The 21,295-nt window shown below is 48.6% G+C and overlaps 1 protein-coding gene across 5 annotated transcripts in view; it reads left to right on the top strand.

The window, feature by feature from the left end:
• The window catches only part of ARHGAP10 (Rho GTPase activating protein 10), a 362,697-nt gene that overhangs the window by 150,018 nt on the left and 191,384 nt on the right, over positions 1–21,295 (top strand). For 4 of the 5 annotated variants that reach the window (XM_051819397.2, XM_070047462.1, XM_070047465.1 and 1 more), the window contains 3 exons: positions 2,171–2,272; positions 9,504–9,614; positions 11,778–11,882. In XM_051819397.2, coding sequence (XP_051675357.2) covers positions 2,171–2,272; positions 9,504–9,614; positions 11,778–11,882 — 318 coding nt within the window. The remainder of the gene's footprint in view (positions 1–2,170; positions 2,273–9,503; positions 9,615–11,777; positions 11,883–21,295) is intronic. The other variant, XM_070047463.1, reaches the window with a different exon arrangement.

The following is a 21,295-nucleotide window of genomic DNA, read 5'->3' as shown; positions in this document are numbered from 1 at the left end:
GAGGGGTGGACGTAAAAAGGCCTCTGGTTTGTTTCACTGCCTTTTCACAGAATCAGTGAACCTACCAGAGGCTTGTCAGGATTTTAGGGTTGGACCTCAGGGATGAGTTAGTACAAAAATGGAAAAAAAAAAATCCCTGATGTTTAGAAAACTTAGGTTTATGTGTTGTCTTTTTTCCTTTGTAAAGGCTTGTGCAGCTGGTTGTAATCCGACTTGGATGAGGCATGGGAGAAACACGGGTTCCGAAGTCTGTCTTATCAGCGAGGGCGAGGCAGGCGACAGCTGAGGGTGCACTGGGCCACTGAGAAAAACAAATTCCAGAGCCCTCCGCTAGTCTCAGTGTGTTTCTCCTTTTCGCCGTCTCTGCCTCCGGTTATCTCTAGCCTTGTGGCAGGAGACACAGGAGGGCTGGCTGGGGAAGCCGAGGCAGGAGACAGGGAAGGACTATTTGGGGAATCCGAGAAAAGGAAATCACAAGCTTCAAAAAACCTACAAGCTGGGTGCAGATAACGATGATAGCCAGATGGCCAACACACCGGGCGATTTCAAAACCACACCAAGGGCCCCTGGCCCAGGACCAACTCCTGTACAACCACAGCCTCCATTATCTTCCAGGACTGGGCTCTCAGCCTCAGTCTGAGCTTTGATCCTTGGCCTGCTTCTACCCTCTGAAGATGTAGACTTTGTTGACCTTTAACAAACCTTTGCTGTACACTTGGTGTCGGAGCAAGCCTCATTGAGTACCTGGTCCTTGGCTTTCTGCTCTGGGATCCCACAACAAGGGGATTCATTTGGGGTCTGTAGGTGTCTTGGCTGAAGGATGTGGCATACTGTCCCTGCTTTCCAAAACTACAGTCTCATATAGTGGAAAACCAATGAAGATACATGCTAAGGAGTAGAGTTAGCATTCGTTGTTTTGTCTTGGCATAAATGGAGAGAACTATACCAGAAAGGGCCGGAATAGTTGCCTGTTTCTGCTTTAGAAAAGAGAAGTTGGAAAATGCAGAAGAGAATGTTCCTTTCCGGGTGGTGGTGGAGGGTTGGAGACAATCTGAAGTTCATGGCAATGTTATGGCTTATCGTGCTCTGTTGATGCTCAGAAATGCTGATGAAAAGTCGAAGTGGGTGCAGCTTTACGGGAGGCTGTCTTCTCTGCTTTGAAAATCTTGGTTACTTGTTTTCTCAGAAGGCTTCTGTAGCAAAAGCGAATGCCAGCTGCAGGCTCAGTATCTGAGAAACACTTGCCATGTTAGCCAGGGGTCTCAGAGTGTGAGGAACATTGTAGGCCTGGAGGACCTAGGACACCTCTTTTTTTTTTTTTTTTTTTTTTTTAAGATTTATTTATTTATTTGAAAGAGTTATACAGAGAGAGACAGAGGTCTTCCATCCACTGATTCACTCCCCACAACGGCCAAAACTGCGCTGATCCGAAGCCAGGAGCCAGGAGCTTCTTCTGGGTCTCCCACTTGGGTGCAGGGGCCCAAGCACTTGGGCCATCTTCTACTGCTTTCCCAGGCCATAGCAGAGAGCTGGATCCGAAGTGGAACAGCCGGGACTTGAACCAGCGCCCATATGGGATGCCAGCACTGCAGGGGCTGGCTTTACCCGCTATACCACGTTGCTGGCCCTGACACCTTCTGAATGGTGCTAGAGAAGCACTGGGAGGTTCTGGCTGTAGGATCCTAGTGTTCTGTTCATGTTGGGACATCCGGAGAGAACTTCCTGAGTTGTTTTTCCCACAGTGATTCTTAGGATTTTTTTAAAAATTTAGGACAAACCTTAGTTTTAAATGAATGCCATTTCTATGCCAAAATCTAGAGCAAGTTTGCTTTCTTAAGTCTTATGTTTTTCTCATTATGTAGTTATTTATTTATGATGTATACCAAGTGACATTGCATTACCTCTTGATACTGATGACGTATAAAGAGTTGAAAAATTACATGGGCTCAGAAAAAAAAAGTCAAGTATCTCTTCAGTCCTGATGCTGTGCTGATAACTAATGGCCCAGTGTGGCCTGTGTACAGATACGCTTTTCATATAGCTTCATCACCACGTTCAGTGGTACTTTACTTTCAGATCTTTGTTGTTTTTAGCTTCCCAGTGGATGAATTAACTTGTGTGCCTTTTTTTTTCTGTTTAATCATAGTTGCCTGTATTTTCTGATTCACAGGAAGAAAAAAAGAAGTTTGACAAGGAGACAGAAAAGAATTACAGCCTAATTGATAAACATTTGAATTTATCAGCCAAAAAGAAGGACTCACATTTACAGGAGGTATTCTTTTTTTTATGAATTTATTTCCAAAATTTAATAAGCAGTAACTTTTTTGTGGGGGGGGGGGGTAAGTAGGCTTTGCTTTAAAGAAAATTGGGCTGGTGTTGCTGTGCAGCTGGTTTGGCTACTAGATGGATGTCTGCATCCCGACTGAAGTACGTGGTTTGAGTCCTGGCTACTCCATACTTCCAATCCAGCTTCCTGTTAATGCGTGAGGGTGGCAGATGATGGCCCAAGGACTTGGGCTCCTGCAACCCACTTGGGAGACCTGGAGGCCATTCTTGGCTTTGGTCTAGCCTCACCCCAGCTGTTGTGGATATTTGGGAAGTAAACCCATAGACAAAAGATCTCTGCCTCTCTCATTCTGTCATTTTCCTTTCAATAAAATAATCTTTAAAAGGTTGTTTATTTTATTTAAGAAGCAGAGAGAGAAGGGAGAGAAAGAGTTCCATTTGCTGACTCCGTACCCTCGAGACTGAAGCCAGGAGCTAAGAACTCAGTCCTGGTCTCCCATGTGGGTGGCAGGGCCCCAACTACTTGGGCCATCACTGCTACCTCCCAGAGTCCACCCTGGCAAGAAGCTGGGATGCAGAGTGGAGCAGAGACTTGAACTCAGCACTTCAGTATGCAATGCAGGCGTTCCAAGTGGTGTCTTAACCATTAGGCCAAATGTCCTGCCTCTGTGCTTTGCTTTTGAGGACTTCTCATCTGGGGTTTTGTAGGGGCGAGAAAAAATGAACAAGTGCTGTCACGAGTTAAGAAAAAAGAGTTCTTATGAAACAAGACACAAAATAATGAATACCTCTGTGGTGATTAATTAGATATGGATGCATAGAGGTAAAATTTTTGCTTCTGAGTATTTTTGTCACAGGACATTAGTTTTAACCAGCATTACTAAAGAACCTGTATTATCTGCAGGATTAGATCCATCAGCTGACTTTCAAGAGTTCAGGAAGAAATGAATGCAGTTTAATAACCTCCTAGACCATTGTGTTGCTGTGAAGGCTGCGTTGATCTTAGTGCTGGGGACTCAGGAGCACCGCCTCATTGGGAGAGGCATCTGTTTTCCAGAGACTGATTTTCTTGGAGGGAGCCATCTGAAAGGAGAAGGGAGATTATTCCTTGCCTCTCATGGTTCCTTCCCTTTCTTTCTAAGTGCCTGTCATTCGTTTTCTCACTCACGGGCTTGAATAGCACCTCAGCTGTCGAGAGCATCGAACATCCATTCTGTTACTAAGGATGGCGTTTGCAGCTCGGGATCCTGACTCGTTCCACCGCGTTGGCTTGCTCGTGTGTTTGCTTTTAAACACACAGGGAGTCTGGATGTCAGGGCACACTGTCATCCACACCTGCTGAAGCAGCAGCGGAGCGACACTAACAGCGCTGGCTCTTTCGTAAGCCTGGGTTGCCGTGAAGTGTTAGGTGTGTAGTGCAAACTCTGCGTGTGGTGTCTCAGCTGTGCGAGGTTGGGTGGCTGGTTTGACATCCACGTGTGATATTTTCTTTTGTCTCTCAGACCTTTGACTGACAGTCTAACACAGAGAAAGGAGCCTTTCCCCGGCCTACACCTGCCTGCAGTGCTTTGGGCGAGGCTTATCCCCCTTTCCTGGTCCCGTGTTCCACAGAAGTGCGTGCACGTGTTAGGTCTGCTTCCTCAGCTCCCACTCTGTCCTTGGAAGGACAGCTGTTGCTTTGTGGCCCTCACCCTTTGTGCTAGCAGCTGTCTGCAAGAGGATGTTCTTGCCTCGGGTGACTTTCCATCTCTTCACTTCCCTGTTTCTCCTCCTCACATCATTGGCATCACCGTGGGCCCTTTCACACACCTGCAGGCTGTCAGCTTGGTCGTCTTTGGCTCCAGAGCTGACTGAGGATGGGGTCGTTCCTCTCAACCTCCTCTTCTGCAGAGTCCCACCCCGATGGGGGCTACCTGCAGGGGTCCCAGGGCCCCCAACACGCTTTGCCCCAGGGTCCCAGGGTCCCTGTGCAAGACCTTTGCACCTTGTCTTCCGTCTGCCCAATGTTTGCAACCCTGATCCGCAGGCTTCCCTCCTTCAGATAGTCTTCCGGACACCCCTTTCTTGGAGGGCTCCTGACTGGAGAAGGTTTGCCTCGCCCTCTGAGTCAATTCTCTGCTTCACAGTTATTTTTTTTTTCCCCCTCAGATTCTTATTTGACACGTCACACATTTCTTGGTTGCATGGCTTCCTCCAGAATGTAAGGTCCTTGATGGCAGCAGTTATCTTTCAGGGAACAGGTACTTCATATAAATTTATTGAATGACCAAGTGTGATGTTTGTGCAGTGAGCGACAGCTACAGCAGTTTCAGCCATTCCAAAGATAATCAAACTCCCAATCAGACATTTCAAGAGATCCCAAAGATGAAAACAGTTCCATTTAAAGTGGGTACTTCCCTCTCTTGCTGCTTGCTCTTTCTAAACATACGGACTCCTAGTGTACACAGCCTTCTATTGTAAGCATACAGGCCTTAGGAGGGGATGCTCTTTGAAGGGGAAAAAGTAACAGTTGTTACCTTTGTGAGTGGCGGATTAATTAATCGCAGTGAGTTGAGTTGAGGTGCTTGAGAGATCAGAAGTTGCTGAGAACAGTACTAAGCAAAGGGGTAGAGACCTGTGTAGTTTGTTCCCTCCTCTAGTTTTATTTTTTTTTTCTTTTTTTTTTCTTTTTTTTTTTTTTGGACAGGCAGAGTGGACAGTGAGAGAGAGAGACAGAGAGAAAGGTCTTCCTTTGCCGTTGGTTCACCCTCCAATGGCCGCCGCGGCCAGCGCGCTGCGGCCGGCGCACCGCGCTGATCCGGTGGCAGGAGCCAGGAGCCAGGTGCTTTTCCTGGTCTCCCATGGGGTGCAGGGCCCAAGCACCTGGGCCATCCTCCACTGCACTCCCTGGCCACAGCAGAGGGCTGGCCTGGAAGAGGGGCAACCGGGACAGAATCCGGCGCCCCGACCGGGACTAGAACCCGGTGTGCCGGCGCCGCTAGGCGGAGGATTAGCCTAGTGAGCCGCGGCGCCGGCCTCCCTCCTCTAGTTTTAGATAGAAATAGCAGCAAATAGTGGCTATACCAGGCTGGTTACTTTGGTAACCCTATTAGAACTGGCTGCTGCTCTAACTCTGTTTATGGGGCACAATAGCGTCCACCTTCAACCACATCCCTAAATCCTCCTTTCATATCTGTGCTGGAGCTAATGCTGGATTCTGGAGAAAATTCCCTTTCTGTTGACTTTTGAAGTCTTTTTCCTTGCTGAGAAGCCAAATGATATCTCATTCTTTTGAGTAAGTGTGACACTGGTCTACAGCCTTATTCATATTTGCAGCAGGAGTGGCCAGGAATTGGATACAATCAAATGAAATTCTGTGTTTATTAGAAGTGAGCGCCTCATGTTTGGTTGGCGTGGGGAGAAGAGCGATTGCCTTCAGACTTGGTGAGGCTGGGGGAGAGCAGTCTGTGCCCGCGGGCGCCGCTTGGCCAGCGGGTAGGGAGCGTGCCCCGGCATGCTGGTGGTTTCTTCATCAGGCGGTTCCCAATCCTCCAGACGCTGCACAGTGGTGACAGAGGTTGGCTGGCGAAGGGGGTGGGAACTGGAGACGTGAGAATGAGCAGAGAGAGAAGCGGCTGAATGGCAAAGCCACCTTGGTACCTGGAGTGTGGTGTGATTCTCGTGAAGAGCCTTTCTTAGTAATAAGGGCATGAAGAAACCACCCGGACGTCTCCTGCCTCTGTTTATTCAATGCTCAGCAGAAGTAATTACCGTGGTTTGTTTTTGTCCTGGGAGTTGTGTCTGTCAAGTGCTGGTGAGTGACCTATAAAACTGTAGTTACTGGAGGCACAAAAGCATGATTTGGCCGGGGGGCGGGGGGCTGTTAGGTAGAAATTCTCTTTTAAGCTAGTAACATTCTTTCTTTCTTTCTTTCTTTCTTTTTTTTTTTATTTTTTTAAAGATGTTTGTTTATTTATTTGACAGGTAGAGTTACAGACAGTGAGGGAGATAGAAAGGTCTTTCTTCCATTGGTTCACCCCCCTAAATGGCCGGAGCTGTGCCGATCTGAAGCCAGGAACTTCTTCCGGGTCTTCCATGTGGGTGCAGGGCCCAAGTGCTTGGGCCATCCTCCACTGCCTTCCCGGGCCACAGCAGAGAGCTGGACTGGAAGAGGAGCAACTGGGACTAGAACCGGCGCCCATATGGGATGCTGGTGCCGCAGGCAGAGGATTAATCTAGTACTCCACAACCTCTGCCCCATGAGTAACATTCTTATTGATTGTATTTAAATACTATTTTACTTTAAAAAGTGATGCTACATTTTTTTACATGGCAGGTAAATAATTGCTTTTTTGAAAGCAATTATACATACATATAAATAAAAGCAATTATATATATTTATATAAAATGAAATTTGATTTTAACCCCTTTCTTTCATTCGCACAGGTTTGTGGCATTAGAGTACCTTCACACTGTTGAGCAGCCATCATCATCCCCATGGGCAGGGTTTTTAATCTTCCCTAACTGAAACTCTGTACCCGTTAACAATGAGCCTCCACTCTCCTGACCCCCACTGCGTGGCAGCCACCATTCTGCTGTCTGTTTAAATTTGAGGATTCTAGGCAGCTGACGGACATGGAGTCACTTAGACTTTGTCCTCTGATGTTTGATTTGTTTCAGTTAGTATAGCGTCCTCAGCGTTCATCTGTGCTGTAGCATGTGTCAGAGCGTCCTTCCCTTCCCAGGGGTGAATACTCTCCCTTGTGTGTATTTACCACGTTCTGAGTATCCCTTGTACATCTGTTGGTGGGCACCTGGATGTCTTCTGCCTTTTGCCTGTTGTAAATAATGCTATTAGGTACCTGGGTATGGAAACATAGGGGTTCAAGTCCTGCTTTCAGTTCTTTCGGTTATATTTGCATCCCCAGAAAGTAGAACTGTTCATTCAGTAGTTACATGTTGATTATTTTTAGTCTTCGTTTAAAGAAACTTGCCTGAAAGACAGAGACAGATAGCAGGTAGAGAGTGCCTGTGTGCTGGTTCCTTCCCCCAAGTGCTTATGCACGGCCAGGGTGGGGACTCGGTGAAGGAACATGGTGGTCAGGAACTCAATCTGGATTTCTCGCGTGACTGGCACAGGACCCACTACTTCAGCCATCACTGCCACCACCCAGGGTGCACGTTAGTGAGACGTGTGAGTCAGAAGCCAGAGGCTTGTACTGAACCCAGGCGCTCTGATACGGTGTGAGTTACCTCTTTTTTTTTTTTTTTTTTTAAAAGGATTTATTTATTTATTTGAAAGTCAGAGTTATACAGAGAGGGAGAGGGAGAGAGGGGTCTTCCATCTGCTGGTTCACTCCCAATTGGCTGCAACAGCTGGAGCTGCATTGATCTGAAGCCAGGAGCTTCTTCTGGGTTTCCCACGTGGGTGCAGGGGCCCAAAGACCGGGGCCATCTTGTGCTTTCCCAGGCCATAGCAGAGAGCTGGATTAGAAGTGGAGCAGCCAGGACTCAAACTGACGCCTATATAGGATGCCGGCACTGCAGGCAGCAGCTTTACCCGCTATGCCACAGTGCTGGCCCCGGTATGAGTTATGTTTTATGAGTTATGTTTTTTTAAATTTTTAAAAAATTTTTACTTGAAAGAGTTACACAAAGAGAGAAGGAGAGGCAAAGAAAGAGAAAGATCATCTATGCATTGGTTAACTCCCCAGTTGGCTGCAATGGCTGGAGCTGTGCCGATCTGAAGCCAGGAACCTCTTCTGGGTCTCCCATGCGGGTTCAGGGGCACAAAGACTTGGGCCATCTTCCACTGCTTTCCTAGGCCTTAACAGAGAGCTGGGTCAGAAGTGGAGCATCTAGAACTCGGACTGGCGCCCATGTGGGGTGTCTGCACTGCAGGTGGCGGCCTTACCCGCTATGCCACGGTGACGGCCCCTGGTATGAGTTAACTTAACCAGTGTCTCAACCCCTATTTTGAATTTTTTGATGAACTTCCGTACTGTTGTATGCAGTAGCTGCACCATTTTACGTTCCCACTGGTGATGCCCAAAGGCTTCGATTTCCTTCCATCCTCACCACTACTTAATTTTCTTTCTCTTTTTTAGGCCATACCCAGCCTAATAGGTGTGAGATGCTGTCTCATTGAGGGTTCGATTTGCATTTCCCTAATGTTTAATAACACTGAGCGTCTTTCCATGTGCTTATTGGCCATTTTGAATCCCCACTGGGTCCATGGCTGCCTACTTTTAAAAGTGAAATTCTCCATGTTAGGAAGCAGGCCCCGTGATGCCTTGAGGCAGTGGGTTCTCTGACATCCCAGAGAATAGCTTCATTCTAAGCTCTTTGGTCTTGGTTACTCGGTCAGCTGTGGACTGGTAGTTTCATTGTGGCTCAAGTTTGGAGTCATTGTTACCAGTGTCATCATTGAAGAGAATTAACCTGGGAGCATTTCATGGTGGCTCCAAGCCTAAGTGGTCACATGATGAGACCAGTGCGGGAGAGTGAGGAGGTGAATGGCCAAGCTCAAGAGGGCGTCCTTTGCCGCTGTGTTCCTCTCCCAGGGCCTGCCTGGTTAGTCGAGATCCGCCGGGACCTCTGCTGTAGAGTAGCCTCCCAAGCATCAGGAGCCCCTGCACTCCCAGGGCATCCGCGCACGCACGGGCTTTGAGCCCCGACCGTCCTTGGAGCCAGGCTGTAGGCGCTGGTGCCAGGGCTGCCCCTTCCTCACCTGCTGCCATCTCTCACTGAGGGCTGGGGTGACCGGGCTCTCCCCCGCCCCTGTCGCAGGCCGGCTTCATTCTTGGATCTGCTCATGGAAGGGGTGTTTGTGCGATTCGGATTCTCTGTCTGTGGTCCAGCCTTGCCTGTCGGTTGTGCTTGGGAGTGAGATTTTCACGCAGACAGTTCACTGTTGCTTCTTGGATCCTAGGGGGATCTCTCTCAGTCTGTGGAGGCTGTGGCGTGACCCACATTCTCTGCCGGGAGTTCGATAGTAAATATTCTAGAATTTCACACACCGTAAGGCACTGGTGTAAGCGCTTGGGTTGACTGCTGTGGAAGTAAAGTGGGCCCCGGTGACGCGTGTGAGAGGGGTCGTGAGCATGCCCAGTATGGCTCGCTTTGCACATACAGGCTACGCTGCCTGTCCAGCCCTAGGACTGCAGACTGCCCACCTTGGATGCGGAACTTCCTTCTTGCTGGCTCCCGTGTGACTAACCTCAGTTATTTTAACACAGGCAGACGTCCAGGTCGAGCAAAACCGGCAGCACTTCTACGAACTGTCTCTTGAATATGTGTGTAAGCTCCAGGAAATCCAAGAAAGAAAGAAGTTTGAGTTTGTGGAGCCTGTGAGTATCCTAGCAAGTGGGGTGTGAGCAGGGCTGCCTTGTGGTGGAGATACCGCGCTGCCTGGGTCTCCCGGGTGCTTCCTGTAAGGCCGCAGGGGGCGGACATGAAGGCAGACCTGGCAACTTGTGATGGGCAGACACATCCTCCCTGGCATGGCAGTGCGGAACAGACGTTACGCCCAGTGTTGGTGATCTCAGGGCGCCTCGTGCCATTGTAGCTCCACCCTTTAAAAAATGCCTTGAAGAATTTGTTAGAATGTGAGCGAAAGCAGTAGTGTTTATAGCAGGTAACTTTCCTCAACCTTGTTTCTAAAGCACCAAGTTCAAACTTGGGTATTATTATTACTTTTAAAGTCTTACTGATTTGGAAGGCAGAGTTCTGGGGGCTGTGTGTGTGTGTGTGTGTGTCCGTCCCGGGGAGGTATCTTCCATCTGTTGGTTCATTTCCCAAATGGCTGCAGCAGCCTGGTCGGGCCCAGCCCAAGACCTAGAATTGCACGTGGGTGACAGGGGCTCCAGCCCTTGGGCTGTGTTCCACTACCTTCCCAGGTGCATTAGCACAGGGCTAGATTGGTAGTGGAGCTGCTGAGACTGGAACCGGTGCTCATAGGGGATGCTAGCCTTGTAGGCTGTGGATTAACCCGGCGCCACAGTGCTGCCCCCTGGTATCATTATTTGGAACCTGATTTCTAACAAAACTCAATGGTCAGGATAGTCTGAGAACTACTGTGTGGAACTTTGGAAACAATTTTGTGAGTTACTTTAAGATTTCTTTATACCTTTGTTAGAAACATAGTTTATTTTCTAATAGCTTTAGTTATTTATGTGTGAATATATATCTTTTGAATAAAAATGTAAAGGTATGTCATACTATGGGTTTTAGCAAAGACAGTCTAGAAGGATGAATTGATTTCAATTTAAATACAGACTTAAAATAGAATCAATTTCAATTTTAATACAGCTTTTTATAAACAGGGTTACTGATATAAAGTTCACAAACTATATAGTTTATCAATTGTGGAAATGATTTTGAGAAACAAAAGAATAACCAAGTATGATTAATGAAAAACTGGTGTTCATGGAGCAAGAATCCAGTTGGAGTAGTAGAATTGATCTAAATTAAACAGAACCACCCTAAATTAAATTGAACCACCCTAAAACACACTTTTTACGTAAGCAGATGATGATGGCCTGCGTTTACTGGGCCTTTGAGATGCTCACAGAAAATCATGGTTGAGATCATCCTGTGCTGTGCTCATTCACTTAAGCCACGGGGTAACTCGCGGACGAGGTATCTCATTACCCCAGGTAGCCAGTGACGACACGCGAGAGGGCACGGTTTCAGTGGTTCGTCCAAGTCGCATAGCTGGTCGCCCCTCTGGGAACCGGCCGTCGGAGACTCCAGCCAGCCCTCTCGGCTGTGACTGTGCTGTCTTGTACATTGGGTTGCACGGCCCGTGCCGAAGTTTGTCTATTTATTTATTTATTTATTTATTTATTTATTTATTTATTTATTGACAGGCAGAGTGGACAGTGAGAGAGACAGAGAAAGGTCTTCCTTTTGCCATTGGTTCACCCTCCAATGGCCGCCGCGGCCAGCGCACTGCAGCCGGCGCACCGCGCTGATATGATGGCAGGAGCCAGTTACTTCTCCTGGTCTCCCATGGGGTGCAGGGCCCAAGGACTTGGGCCATCCTCCACTGCACTCCCTGGCCACAGCAGAGAGCTGGCCTGGAAGAGGGGCAACCGGGACAGAATCCGGCGCCCCGACCTGGACTAGAACCCCGTGTGCCGGTGCCGCAAGGTGGAGGATTAGCCTAGTGAGCCGCGGAGCCGGCCTGTGTTGAAGTTTTAATTGCAGATGATTTCGGGGCTCTCTTGACTAACAGGGACACAGGATGACTTAGAATTCCATTTTTCTTAGCACATGCTGTGGAAATTATCTCATGGCTCTGATACTTAAGAGAATAACAGCATTCTTCACTTTCTGTGAAGACCAGTTAATAACACTCACTTAGACTGATGTGGATACTTGTGACTTCAGGGAAGTAGCAGTGAGACGAAGGGGGGATGCTTGGAGGTTGGTAGGATTCTTTATTCTTCCCCAGTGGTTTTTAATTTTTTTTTTTTGTGCTAATGTTTTTCTTTTCTTCTTGGTCTTAGATGCTGTCATTTTTTCAGGGAATGTTTACTTTCTATCATCAGGGCCATGAACTTGCCAAAGACTTCAATCACTACAAAATGGAACTACAGATCAACATTCAGAACGTAAGGAGATGAAAGCTGTTTGGTATATATATAAAAAAGATGTTTGAAATGTGTGTGTGTGTTTTTTTTTTTTTTTTTCCTTTACATGAAGTATATGTACAAAGACTTAAACCAGGCTGATGTCTTAGTACTGAGAAGCTAAGAGTGTGGTGCCACCTTCTGGCCAATCCTGGTAACAGCATCTCAGGTAGCGGAGGCTGAGGAAATTGTGCCACCTGGCGGTTCTTCCTGCGCCTCCCGGCACCATTGCGAGAATGAGCTTTGTCTTGTCCTGTCAGCTGTGGGTGCAACAGACAGGAGCCAGCCTCTTGGGATTGAGGCACTTAAATTGCGATGAGTTACATTTCTTTTCTATGAACTGGGAGTTTTAATCCCAGATAAGCTTAATGGTTCAAGTGAAATTTCTCCCCTACAGGGTAGGCATTGGAAAATGGGCGCCTTCTGTGAGGCTTGGATAAAGAGATTTGGGAGAACTTCGGTCACTCAGCAGGGTGCTGTATGTGCTTTGGTTCCTGTGGGGAGGTTTTTCCTCTCCACACTGTAGTCGATGGAGAAGCACTCGGGGTGTGTTTATAGTGAGTTGAGGCGTTGCTAGAAATCCGGCATGAAGGGTGTGCCGCAGAGCCGCAGCGCCCCTCAGACACACGAGTGCCGGGGCGGGGGGTGGTCTCTGTGGTGGACGCCGGTCTGCATTTTCATTTCTGGCAGACTTGGAAGATGAGGATGGCTGCCTTTTTCTTTTCTTTTCTTTTTTTTTTTTTTTTAAGATTTATTTTTTTTAACTTGAGAAGTAGAGAGTTAGAGACAGAGGGAGAGAGAGGTCTTCCATCTGCTTGTTCACTTCCCAATTGGCCGCAATGGCCGGCCAGAGCTGGGCCAATCTGAAGCCAGGAGCTTCTTCTGGGTCTCCCACGTGGGTGCAAGGGCCCAAGGACTTGGGCCATCTTCTACTGCTTTCCCAGGCCACAGCAGAGAGCTGGATTGGATGTGGAGCAGCTGGGACTCAAACCAGCGCCCATTTGGGATGGTGGCACTGCAGGCTGCTACTTTGCCAGCTATGCCACAGTGCTGGCCCTGGGTGATTGCCTCTTGTGTAGGTTTTGTTTCCAAGGTGTTTTTTTTTTCTTTTTTGTGTCACTTACCTAGGAATGTGGCAGGTGAAATATCTAATATCTTTTCTTTGTAATTCCCGTGTCGGTTCATGTCTGTGAACTGGACATTGAGCGGGGCTAATGGGAATAGAGTCCTTGAGTAACTGATTTTTCTGCCCCCGTGTCCCAAGATCTGCAGAAAAAGCTATAACGTGTGGTACAGCGCAGCTGTAAGAAGGAAAGCTCGGTGTGGCTGTGCGGGTTACTCCCAGTGAGTGCTAGCTTGTCCTGAGGGTGGGTTAGCTTCATGATGTCATCCTCCAGAATACTCCTGTTGGCAGCGGCATGCAGTGTTAGAAAAAGAACATTTGAGGGGCTGGTGCTGTGGCTCAGCAGGTTAATGCCCTGGCCTGAAGTGCCGGCATCCCATATGGGCGCCGAATCAAGACCCGACTGCTCTACTTCCAGTCCAGCTCTCTGCTATGGCCTGGGATAGCAATAGAAGATGGCCCAAGTCCTTGGGCCCCTGCACCCACGTGGGAGCCCCGGAAGAAGCTCCTGGTTCCTGGTTTAGGATTGGCGCAGCTCTGGCCATTGCAGCCATCTGGGGAGTGAACCATCGGATGGGAGAACTCTCTCTCTGTCTCTACCTCTCTCTGTGTAACTCTGAGTTTCAAATAAATAAATAATAAATCTTTTTTTTTAAAAGAACATTTGATAATTAAGATTGTGATCTCAACTTTTTTCTTTTTAAAGATCTATTTATTTATTTATTTGAAAGGGAAAGTTACAGAGAGGCAGAGGCAAAGGGAGGGAGGGAGAGAGGGAGGGAGGAAGGAAGAGAGAGAGACAGGGAGAAAGAGAGAGAAGGGTCTTCTGTCCACTGATTCACTCCCCAGATGGCTGCAATAGCCAAGGCTGTGCTGATCCGAAGCCAGGAACCAGGAGCTTCTTCTGGGTCTCCCATGTGGGTGCAGGGGCCCAAGGACATGGGCCAACTTCCACTGCTTTTCCAGGCCACAACAGAGAGCTGGATTGGAGTGGAGCAGCCAGGACTCGAACTGGCGCCCATATGGGATGCCGGCACTGCAGGCAGCGGCCCTGTGGTCTTTGTTTTTAATCCCTCACTGATTGACCATATAACTTTTGGAAATCCATTGTCTCTGTCTGGCTCTCATTATCAAGAACATGGCTGGTCTGGATGAGAACCTGCAGGCAGAATAGGATGTGAAAGGATTTAAGGGGCCAGCCCTGTGGCGTAGCAGGTAAAGCCACCAGCTGTGACGCAAGCATCCCATGTGGGCACTGGTTCATGTCCCAGCTGCTCCACTTCCAGTCCAGCTCCCTGCTGATGGTCGGGGAAAAGAAGATGACCCGAGTGTTTGGCACCAGCCACCCCACCTGGGACACCCATATGAAGCTCCTGGCTTCAGCCTGGCTCAGCCCTGGCCGTTGTGACCAGCGGATGGAAGATATCTCTCAGTCTCTGTCTCTATTTCTTTCTAACTCTGACCTTCAAATAAACATATAAGTCCTTAAGACAGTTGGCAGAAAATGAATTAAAAGATAAGTTTATTTTTGTGCAGAAACATTTTGAAATCTATGTATATGAGGGGTTCTTCGGAAAGTGTATGAAAAACATGTATGAAGAAAAAGTGCATAGATCTCAGAATTCTTTTGCACCAAAATAAGCTTGCCTTTAATAATTTTAATTCTGCCTTTCAAATAACCTTTTTTTTTTTTTTTTTTTTTTTTTTTTTTTTTTTTTGACAGGCAGTGTGGACAGTGAGAGAGAGAGAGAGAGAGAGAGAAAGGTCTTCCTTTGCCATTGGTTCACCCTCCAATGGCCGCCGCGGCCAGTGCACCACGCTGATCCGATGGCAGGAGCCAGGTACTTCTCCTGGTCTCCCATGGGGTGCAGGGCCCAAGGACTTGGGCCATCCTCCACTGCACTCCCGGGCCACAGCAGAGAGCTGGCCTGGAAGAGGGGCAACCGGGACAGAATCCGGCACCCCGACCGGGACTAGAACGCGGTGTGCCGGCGCCGCAAGGCGGAGGATTAGCCTAGTGAGCCGCAGCGCCGGCTAAATAACCTTTAAAATAGAAAGTGAGTGAGCAAGGGAGCTTCCATTCACTGGTTCACTTCTGAAATGACCACAAGTGTCAGGACTGGACTAGGCAAAATCCAGGAGTCTGGAATGCCATCTGGGTCTCCCACATGGGTGCAGGGGCCCAAGCACTTGGGCCATCTTCTGCTGCCTTCCCCGGTCCATTAGCAGGGAGCTGGATCAGAAGTGGAGCAGCTGGGACTTGAACGGCAGCCATAAGGGATGCCAGCGTCGCAGGGGGCAGCTTTGCCCACCGTGCCACAATGCTGGCTGCAAACTTAACTATTAATACTATTTTCCATAAACTTTTTGAAGCACTCATCTTCGTAATTTGTGGGATTGATGTGAGATGAAACTAACGGGCCCTTAGGAAAAAAATGCTTGAAAGTTTCACGATGGAGACAGCCGAGCACGAAGCCCAGCAGGAGACCTGCTGAGTGCCGGACCCTGTGTGAGCACACGGGCGCACGCTGGGCCTCCCAGCTCCGTCGCAGGCCCTGTGGGAAGGTCTCCTGGGCCTCAGTGGCGCCGTGCCTGCTCAGCTTGCTGCTGCCTGCTGAGGGGAGACCGCTCTCCGGCTCACACCATCCCGGAATCGTTTGAGAGACGCAGTTTGTAGATGGCAATGGCTGATTCTCCGGCCATGTGAGACCTGAAGATGGGCTGTCATTTGGAGCACTTCTCAAAATGACCGGGTTGTTTTCCGTAACCTAGTAGGAAGTTCCTGGCCGACATCCGTCTCCTGTTGAGACGTGGGCAAATGCCAGTTCACCGACAGAGCCCTTCCTCCGCAGCCTCTGGAACTGGAGAGTTGTCGCCTGCACCCTCACCCTCTTGTCTGATTTTATTCTGCTCTCTCCCGGGCTGCAGGTGCAGCTCCCTCAGGTCGGGGCTGCTCTCCCTTTTCCCCTCATCTTCAGCGCTGAGAACCCGATGCAGGGCTCCTCTTTGCTTTTAGCGACTCTTGCTCCTGCAGACTGCACCACGCCTTGGAAGCTCCTATCGTTCATTCCTCCTCATCTGTGGGAGCTCAGTGATGCTGTAATTTACTTATCTCTTGGTCATTCATCTCCTTCCCTGATGATGTCAGCTTTTAGTATAACGAGGGGAGAATGTCAGGTACAAACAACGACATATTGCTGGGAAAAAACACCCCTGTTACATGCTGTTTTATTCTGTGGCTGTTTATGTAGAGCGTTATAATTTTATTCAACTTTTTACTATTTTATTATGGCAAAAAATTAAACAGCAAACCTATTTTCTGATTAGAAAAGGTACGGGTTATTTGAAGGCAAAACAAAAAAAACTGACTTTTTCTCCATCTGGTTGTGCCTCTTCTGCTGTAAGATGGCTGGGCTGTGTCTGAGAGGTTCGTCCTCATCCATTTTCTATAATCCAGAGTAATGAATGGAGAGCAAGAAAGCAGCGAGATGGCTTTTAGAAAATAGATTTTCCAGAAGAATGGAAATTTTATCAGAATTAAAGGATATTTTAAAAAACTCACTTTGAGCTTTTGTGATCCCTTCCCCCAGAAGACGGTGGGGAAAGAGAGACCAGGATTCTTCCTGACAGGAAGTAGAATAACAGATTCTTTGATTCACACGAGAGTCCTTAGAAGAATGGCTTAGCAGTGCTTAAGAAGGTGGGCAAATATTCTCCCCTCTGTTAGGAAATTATTATTACAGCTTTTCAATGGCTTAATTGTAACAAAACAATAATAAAATGCCACCTAAATTTATTTTTGTTGCAGGCTGGGTATTGCCTTATGTGCTTTACATGGATTATATACATTTGTTCTTTATAAAAGTTCTATGATGGAGAGCTGGATTGGGGGTGGGGCGGCTGGGACTTGAGCTGGTGCCCTGTGGGATGCCGGCACTGCAGGTGGCGGCTTTGCCCGCTGTGCCACAGCGTCAGCCCTGAGGAGGAGCATTTTGTGAATTTATTTATTTGAGAGATGTAAAGAGAGAGCTCCCATCTGCTCATTCACTCCCCAAATGCCCAGAGCAGCTCCTGGCTGGGGCCAAAATTGGGAACTCAGTCCAGGCCTCCATGTGGGTGACAGGTCCCAGTTGGTTGGGCTATCACTGCTGCCTCCTGGGGTTGTCTTTGGTAGGGGGCTGAAGTCAGGAGCCAGAGTCGGGATCAAATTGAGATACTCTGGGGTGGAGTGTGGGTGTCTCAAGCACTATGGTAAACACCTCCTCCCAGGATGAGTAACTTCTAGTGTTCTACAACACACTAGGATAGATAACTGTGGTTGACAACGCTGAAGTGACTATTTCAAAATTAGTAGTGGAGAAGATTTTGAATGTCCCTAACACAAAGAAATGACAAATATCTGAGGTGATGGATATGCCAGTTACCCTGATCTGATCATCACACATTGTATACATACAAGTATTGAAACGCCGCATAGTACCCAATAAACATTTAACTACTCTGTCTATAAAAAATAAAAATTACATTTAAAATATAAAATAGATTTTATATCTAAAAAATGTTCTACGATGTAGATTTTTGTCTTCAAGATTTATCTATTTATTGGAAAGGCAGAGTTAGAGAGGAAGAGAGAGATCTTCCATCTGCTGGTTCATTCCCCAAAGATGGGCTGCAGCCAGGAGCCCAGAACTCCATCTAGATCTCCCACATGGGTGCAGAGGCCCAAGCACTTGGGTCGTCCTCTGCTGCTTTCCCAGGAGCATTAGCAGGGAGCTGGATTGGACTGGCATTGGAGCAGCTGGGCCCTGAACTGGTACTCTTATGGGATATTGGTGTCGCAGGTGGTGGCTTAACCTGCTGCACCACAATGTAAACTTTGTACTTTGTTCCTGTTTCACAGGTGAGGAAAACTAGGCAGAGAGGAAAAATCACTTCCTGCAGTCCTTCTGCCCGCAGGGCAGGACCAGCACTGGGACTTGGGCAGACTCACTTGAGGGTCCCACTGGTTGGCTTGAGATTCAGTGCTGGGTGGCAGGTTGGTCACTCCTGGCGTGCCTGGGGTCGGTATACCCAGGCTGTAGGAGCAACCTCAGGAGGCTGTCTGTTTTCCCTGCACCTTATCCCGTGTCATCTGGGTGTCCCATTACTTGCAGGAGCTCCGATTTAGTCACTGATGGTTCCCCTCTGCTCACTTCCTCCTCTCACTGATTCTAACCTTCGTCCCTCTTTTCCCAGCCCCATGAGGGTGTCCTGCAGGTGTTTAGAGGTGATTAGCGTTTCTCCTGGTGTCTGCCCGGCACTGCTCCTGTGTGCCCTGTCTGCATGGGGCACTAAACGGGGATAGCATTAATTGGAATGAGGGTGGTGTTGGTCTGTGGGCTCCAATCCACCTGCTGCATCTGTTTCCAAAGTTCCTAAAGCAGGGTTGTGGTGGCCGCCTTTAGCCCCACCAGTGAGGTCATGGGCAGAGTGGCAGTGTCTTGTGAATTGCCCTTTGCCTCTATCGGGAAGCTTTGCTTCTGAGTGAAGTTTAGTGAAATGCTTCCTCCTTCCTCTCCTCTCCTATTCCCCAGATACACTCAAATGTATCTGCCCGCAAATGGAGTCTACCTGCCCTGCAGTGTGTTGATAGAATTGCACATTTAGCTTATAAAGCTTAACTGAGGACTGGTTTGTGTTTCCTAAAGCATGTAGGGAAGGGATGGAGAGCAAGGTACGCTGGCATTTGGCTGGCACTGCTTGGTGCCAGACAGAGACCTCCCTCATAAGTTGTAGGAATCTGAGCCCTAGAAAGTGTTTTGCCAAGGGCTTCTCACCACCTCAGCACTCTGGTATCACCCTATTGCAACATTGTAGTCAAACCTTTTCATCTTTGGAGGGCAGCTTCATAGGTTCCTGAAATTTACAATTGGGTACCCCTGGGGTCTAGGTGTTCTTTGGATTTGTGTTCAGAATTTTCTTTCCTTTGTTCGTTTATTAGTTAGACAGAGACAGAGAGAAAGGTTTTTCTTCTCCCCTCCCCTAAATGGCCGCCATGGCCGGTGCGCTGCACCAGTCCGGAACCAGGTGCTTCCTCCTGGTCTCCCATGCGGGTGCAGGGCCCAAGCATTTGGGCCATCCTCTGCTGCCTTCCCGGGCCACAGCAGAGAACTGGACTGGAAGAGGAGCAACCAGGACAGAATCTGGCACCCCGACCGGGACTAGAACCCGGAGTACCGGCGCCGCAGGTGGAGGAGTAGCCTAGTGAGCTGCGGCGCTGGCCCAGAATTTTCAAGAATGAAATTTTCACACCCTAGGTATGATATAAAAAAAGGGGGGGGAGGGGAGGGTGTTGCAGTGGGTTAAGCCATCTGCAGTGTTGGCATCCCGCATCAGAGAGCTGCTTAGAGTCCAGGCTGCTCTGCTTCCGGCCCAGCTCCCTGCTAGTGCAACAAATGATGGTGCCAGTACCTGGGCCCCTGCCACTCACATGGGAGACCTGGACGGAGCTCTGGGCTTAGCCTAGCCTCGGCCATTGCGGTCATTCAGGGAATGAACCAATAGCTGGAACATCTCCATGTGTCTGTCACTCTGCCTTTCAAATAAAATAAATGAAGAAGTCTTGAACAGTTGAGCCTTTGGCTCCATTCCTACTTCAGGCACACAAGTGTGTGTGGAAGGAGGGCAGTGCAGCCAAGGAAACACTGCTTGGCCGGGATGCGGCAGGGCGGGCCGGGCGAGGGGTGCAGTGGTGGCCGGCTGGGTGGGCAGCTGTGGCATCTGGGAGAGTGGTTACATTGAGCAGAGGTGGTTAAATGAGCACAAGAGCAGATGGAGTAAAGATACCAGGAGCCAGGTTTCTCACTACTGGAGGAGAGGTTGACACGTGAGGAAAGGCGTAGGCTAGAAGGAACCCTGAAATATTCGAGGGGAATTGGGATTACTGGTATGAGAATCAAGGGCTTTGCACACGAGGGTCAGGAGGTGGGGACGAACGTGTGTGTGCATTTTCCAAGTCTGCTTGCCCAGAAGACTTAGAAGCAGCGGCACCGCCCTAGCTGTGCACATGCCGTGCCCCCTCCGCCTAGAGGAGTGAGGACTCAGGAGATGTGGCTGACTGGCCTAGGACCTGGGCAGGGAAAGTAGAAGATGAACTTGGGGTCCCTTATTGGGCCATTAATAAGGGCTTGCTCAAAAAGTCGAGGGACTATGTCCAAAGACGTTAAGAGCCAGCTTGAAGAGAATCATGTGGGACAAATCCAGGGCAGTTTGAGTATTAGCATAAATGAGTACTGGCTGTAGCTCATTGGGTTAGATGAGGCGTGCGTGTGATGGCGTCTCTACATACGTGGCATGCACCTGCCTCTGTGCGTGTGTGTCTACGTATAGATTCTATACATGGGAAGAAGAGGGGTGGGGAGGGGTCTCGGGTGAGGAAGGAGGAGCATCAAATCACTGAAATCAGTGTAAAGATGGGGTGCCGGAGCCCTGGAGGCGGCGTGGGAGGTGGGAAGGAGCAGGAAGTTCCTCCTAACAGATGAATTCTGCCCTTGGTGTAGCCTTGCGCTTCCTTCAAATACACAGACAGCAGCTTCTTTGGCTCTCAGCTTGTGTTTAAACCTCTGCAGATGGATTTTCCCTTTTACAATCTACATTTATCAGACTCTTCAGCCCCTAGGGGGGAAAAATAGACCACGCTGCCGTTTTTCTGCTCTTAGAACCCTTGCTCACCCTTCTTGTTGGAGGGAGGAGGGAGGACAGATTTCAATAGTAATTTTCTATCTCGGCTCCTGCACGGTTGCGCATCAGCAGTTTTGCGGTATTAACACAATTATTTCTGAGTGTGGAGGGGAGAAACGTCCAGAAGCTCAGCAGTGCTGACTCGGCACGTTAGCCGTGGTGACTTTTTTGTCCCTTCACCTCGTGGCTGCCGTAGCCGCGTGGCGGCTTGACAGAGTGGCAGACCAAGCCTCCTGGGTTTTGGGAATGGCAGTTTGTCCCTTCAGATATCAAAGATAGTATCTGTAGGTGAGATTTTTTTTTCTTCCCTCCTTACTTTTTCAGGGAGGAGATAGGTGCTACTGCCGTAACTTGTTAGTGTGCAAAGGAGAGTGGATCTTTTTAAATTTTTTCTTTCAGATTGTGTGATTAGGCAGAATTGCTAGGATAGTGGCATGGACATGAGTTACTCTGGTTGTCGCTGACCCTACTCCCCAACCCCCAGAAAATAAGAATTTCCAGGAAGATAATTTAGTAACTTTTTTTCTTAATCTCAGATTTAATAATAGTATGA

Source organism: Oryctolagus cuniculus, chromosome 8 (assembly GCF_964237555.1).
Source record: "Oryctolagus cuniculus chromosome 8, mOryCun1.1, whole genome shotgun sequence".
NCBI classification, from domain to species: Eukaryota; Metazoa; Chordata; class Mammalia; order Lagomorpha; family Leporidae; genus Oryctolagus; species Oryctolagus cuniculus.
This window is presented reverse-complemented; position numbering and strand designations above follow the sequence as displayed.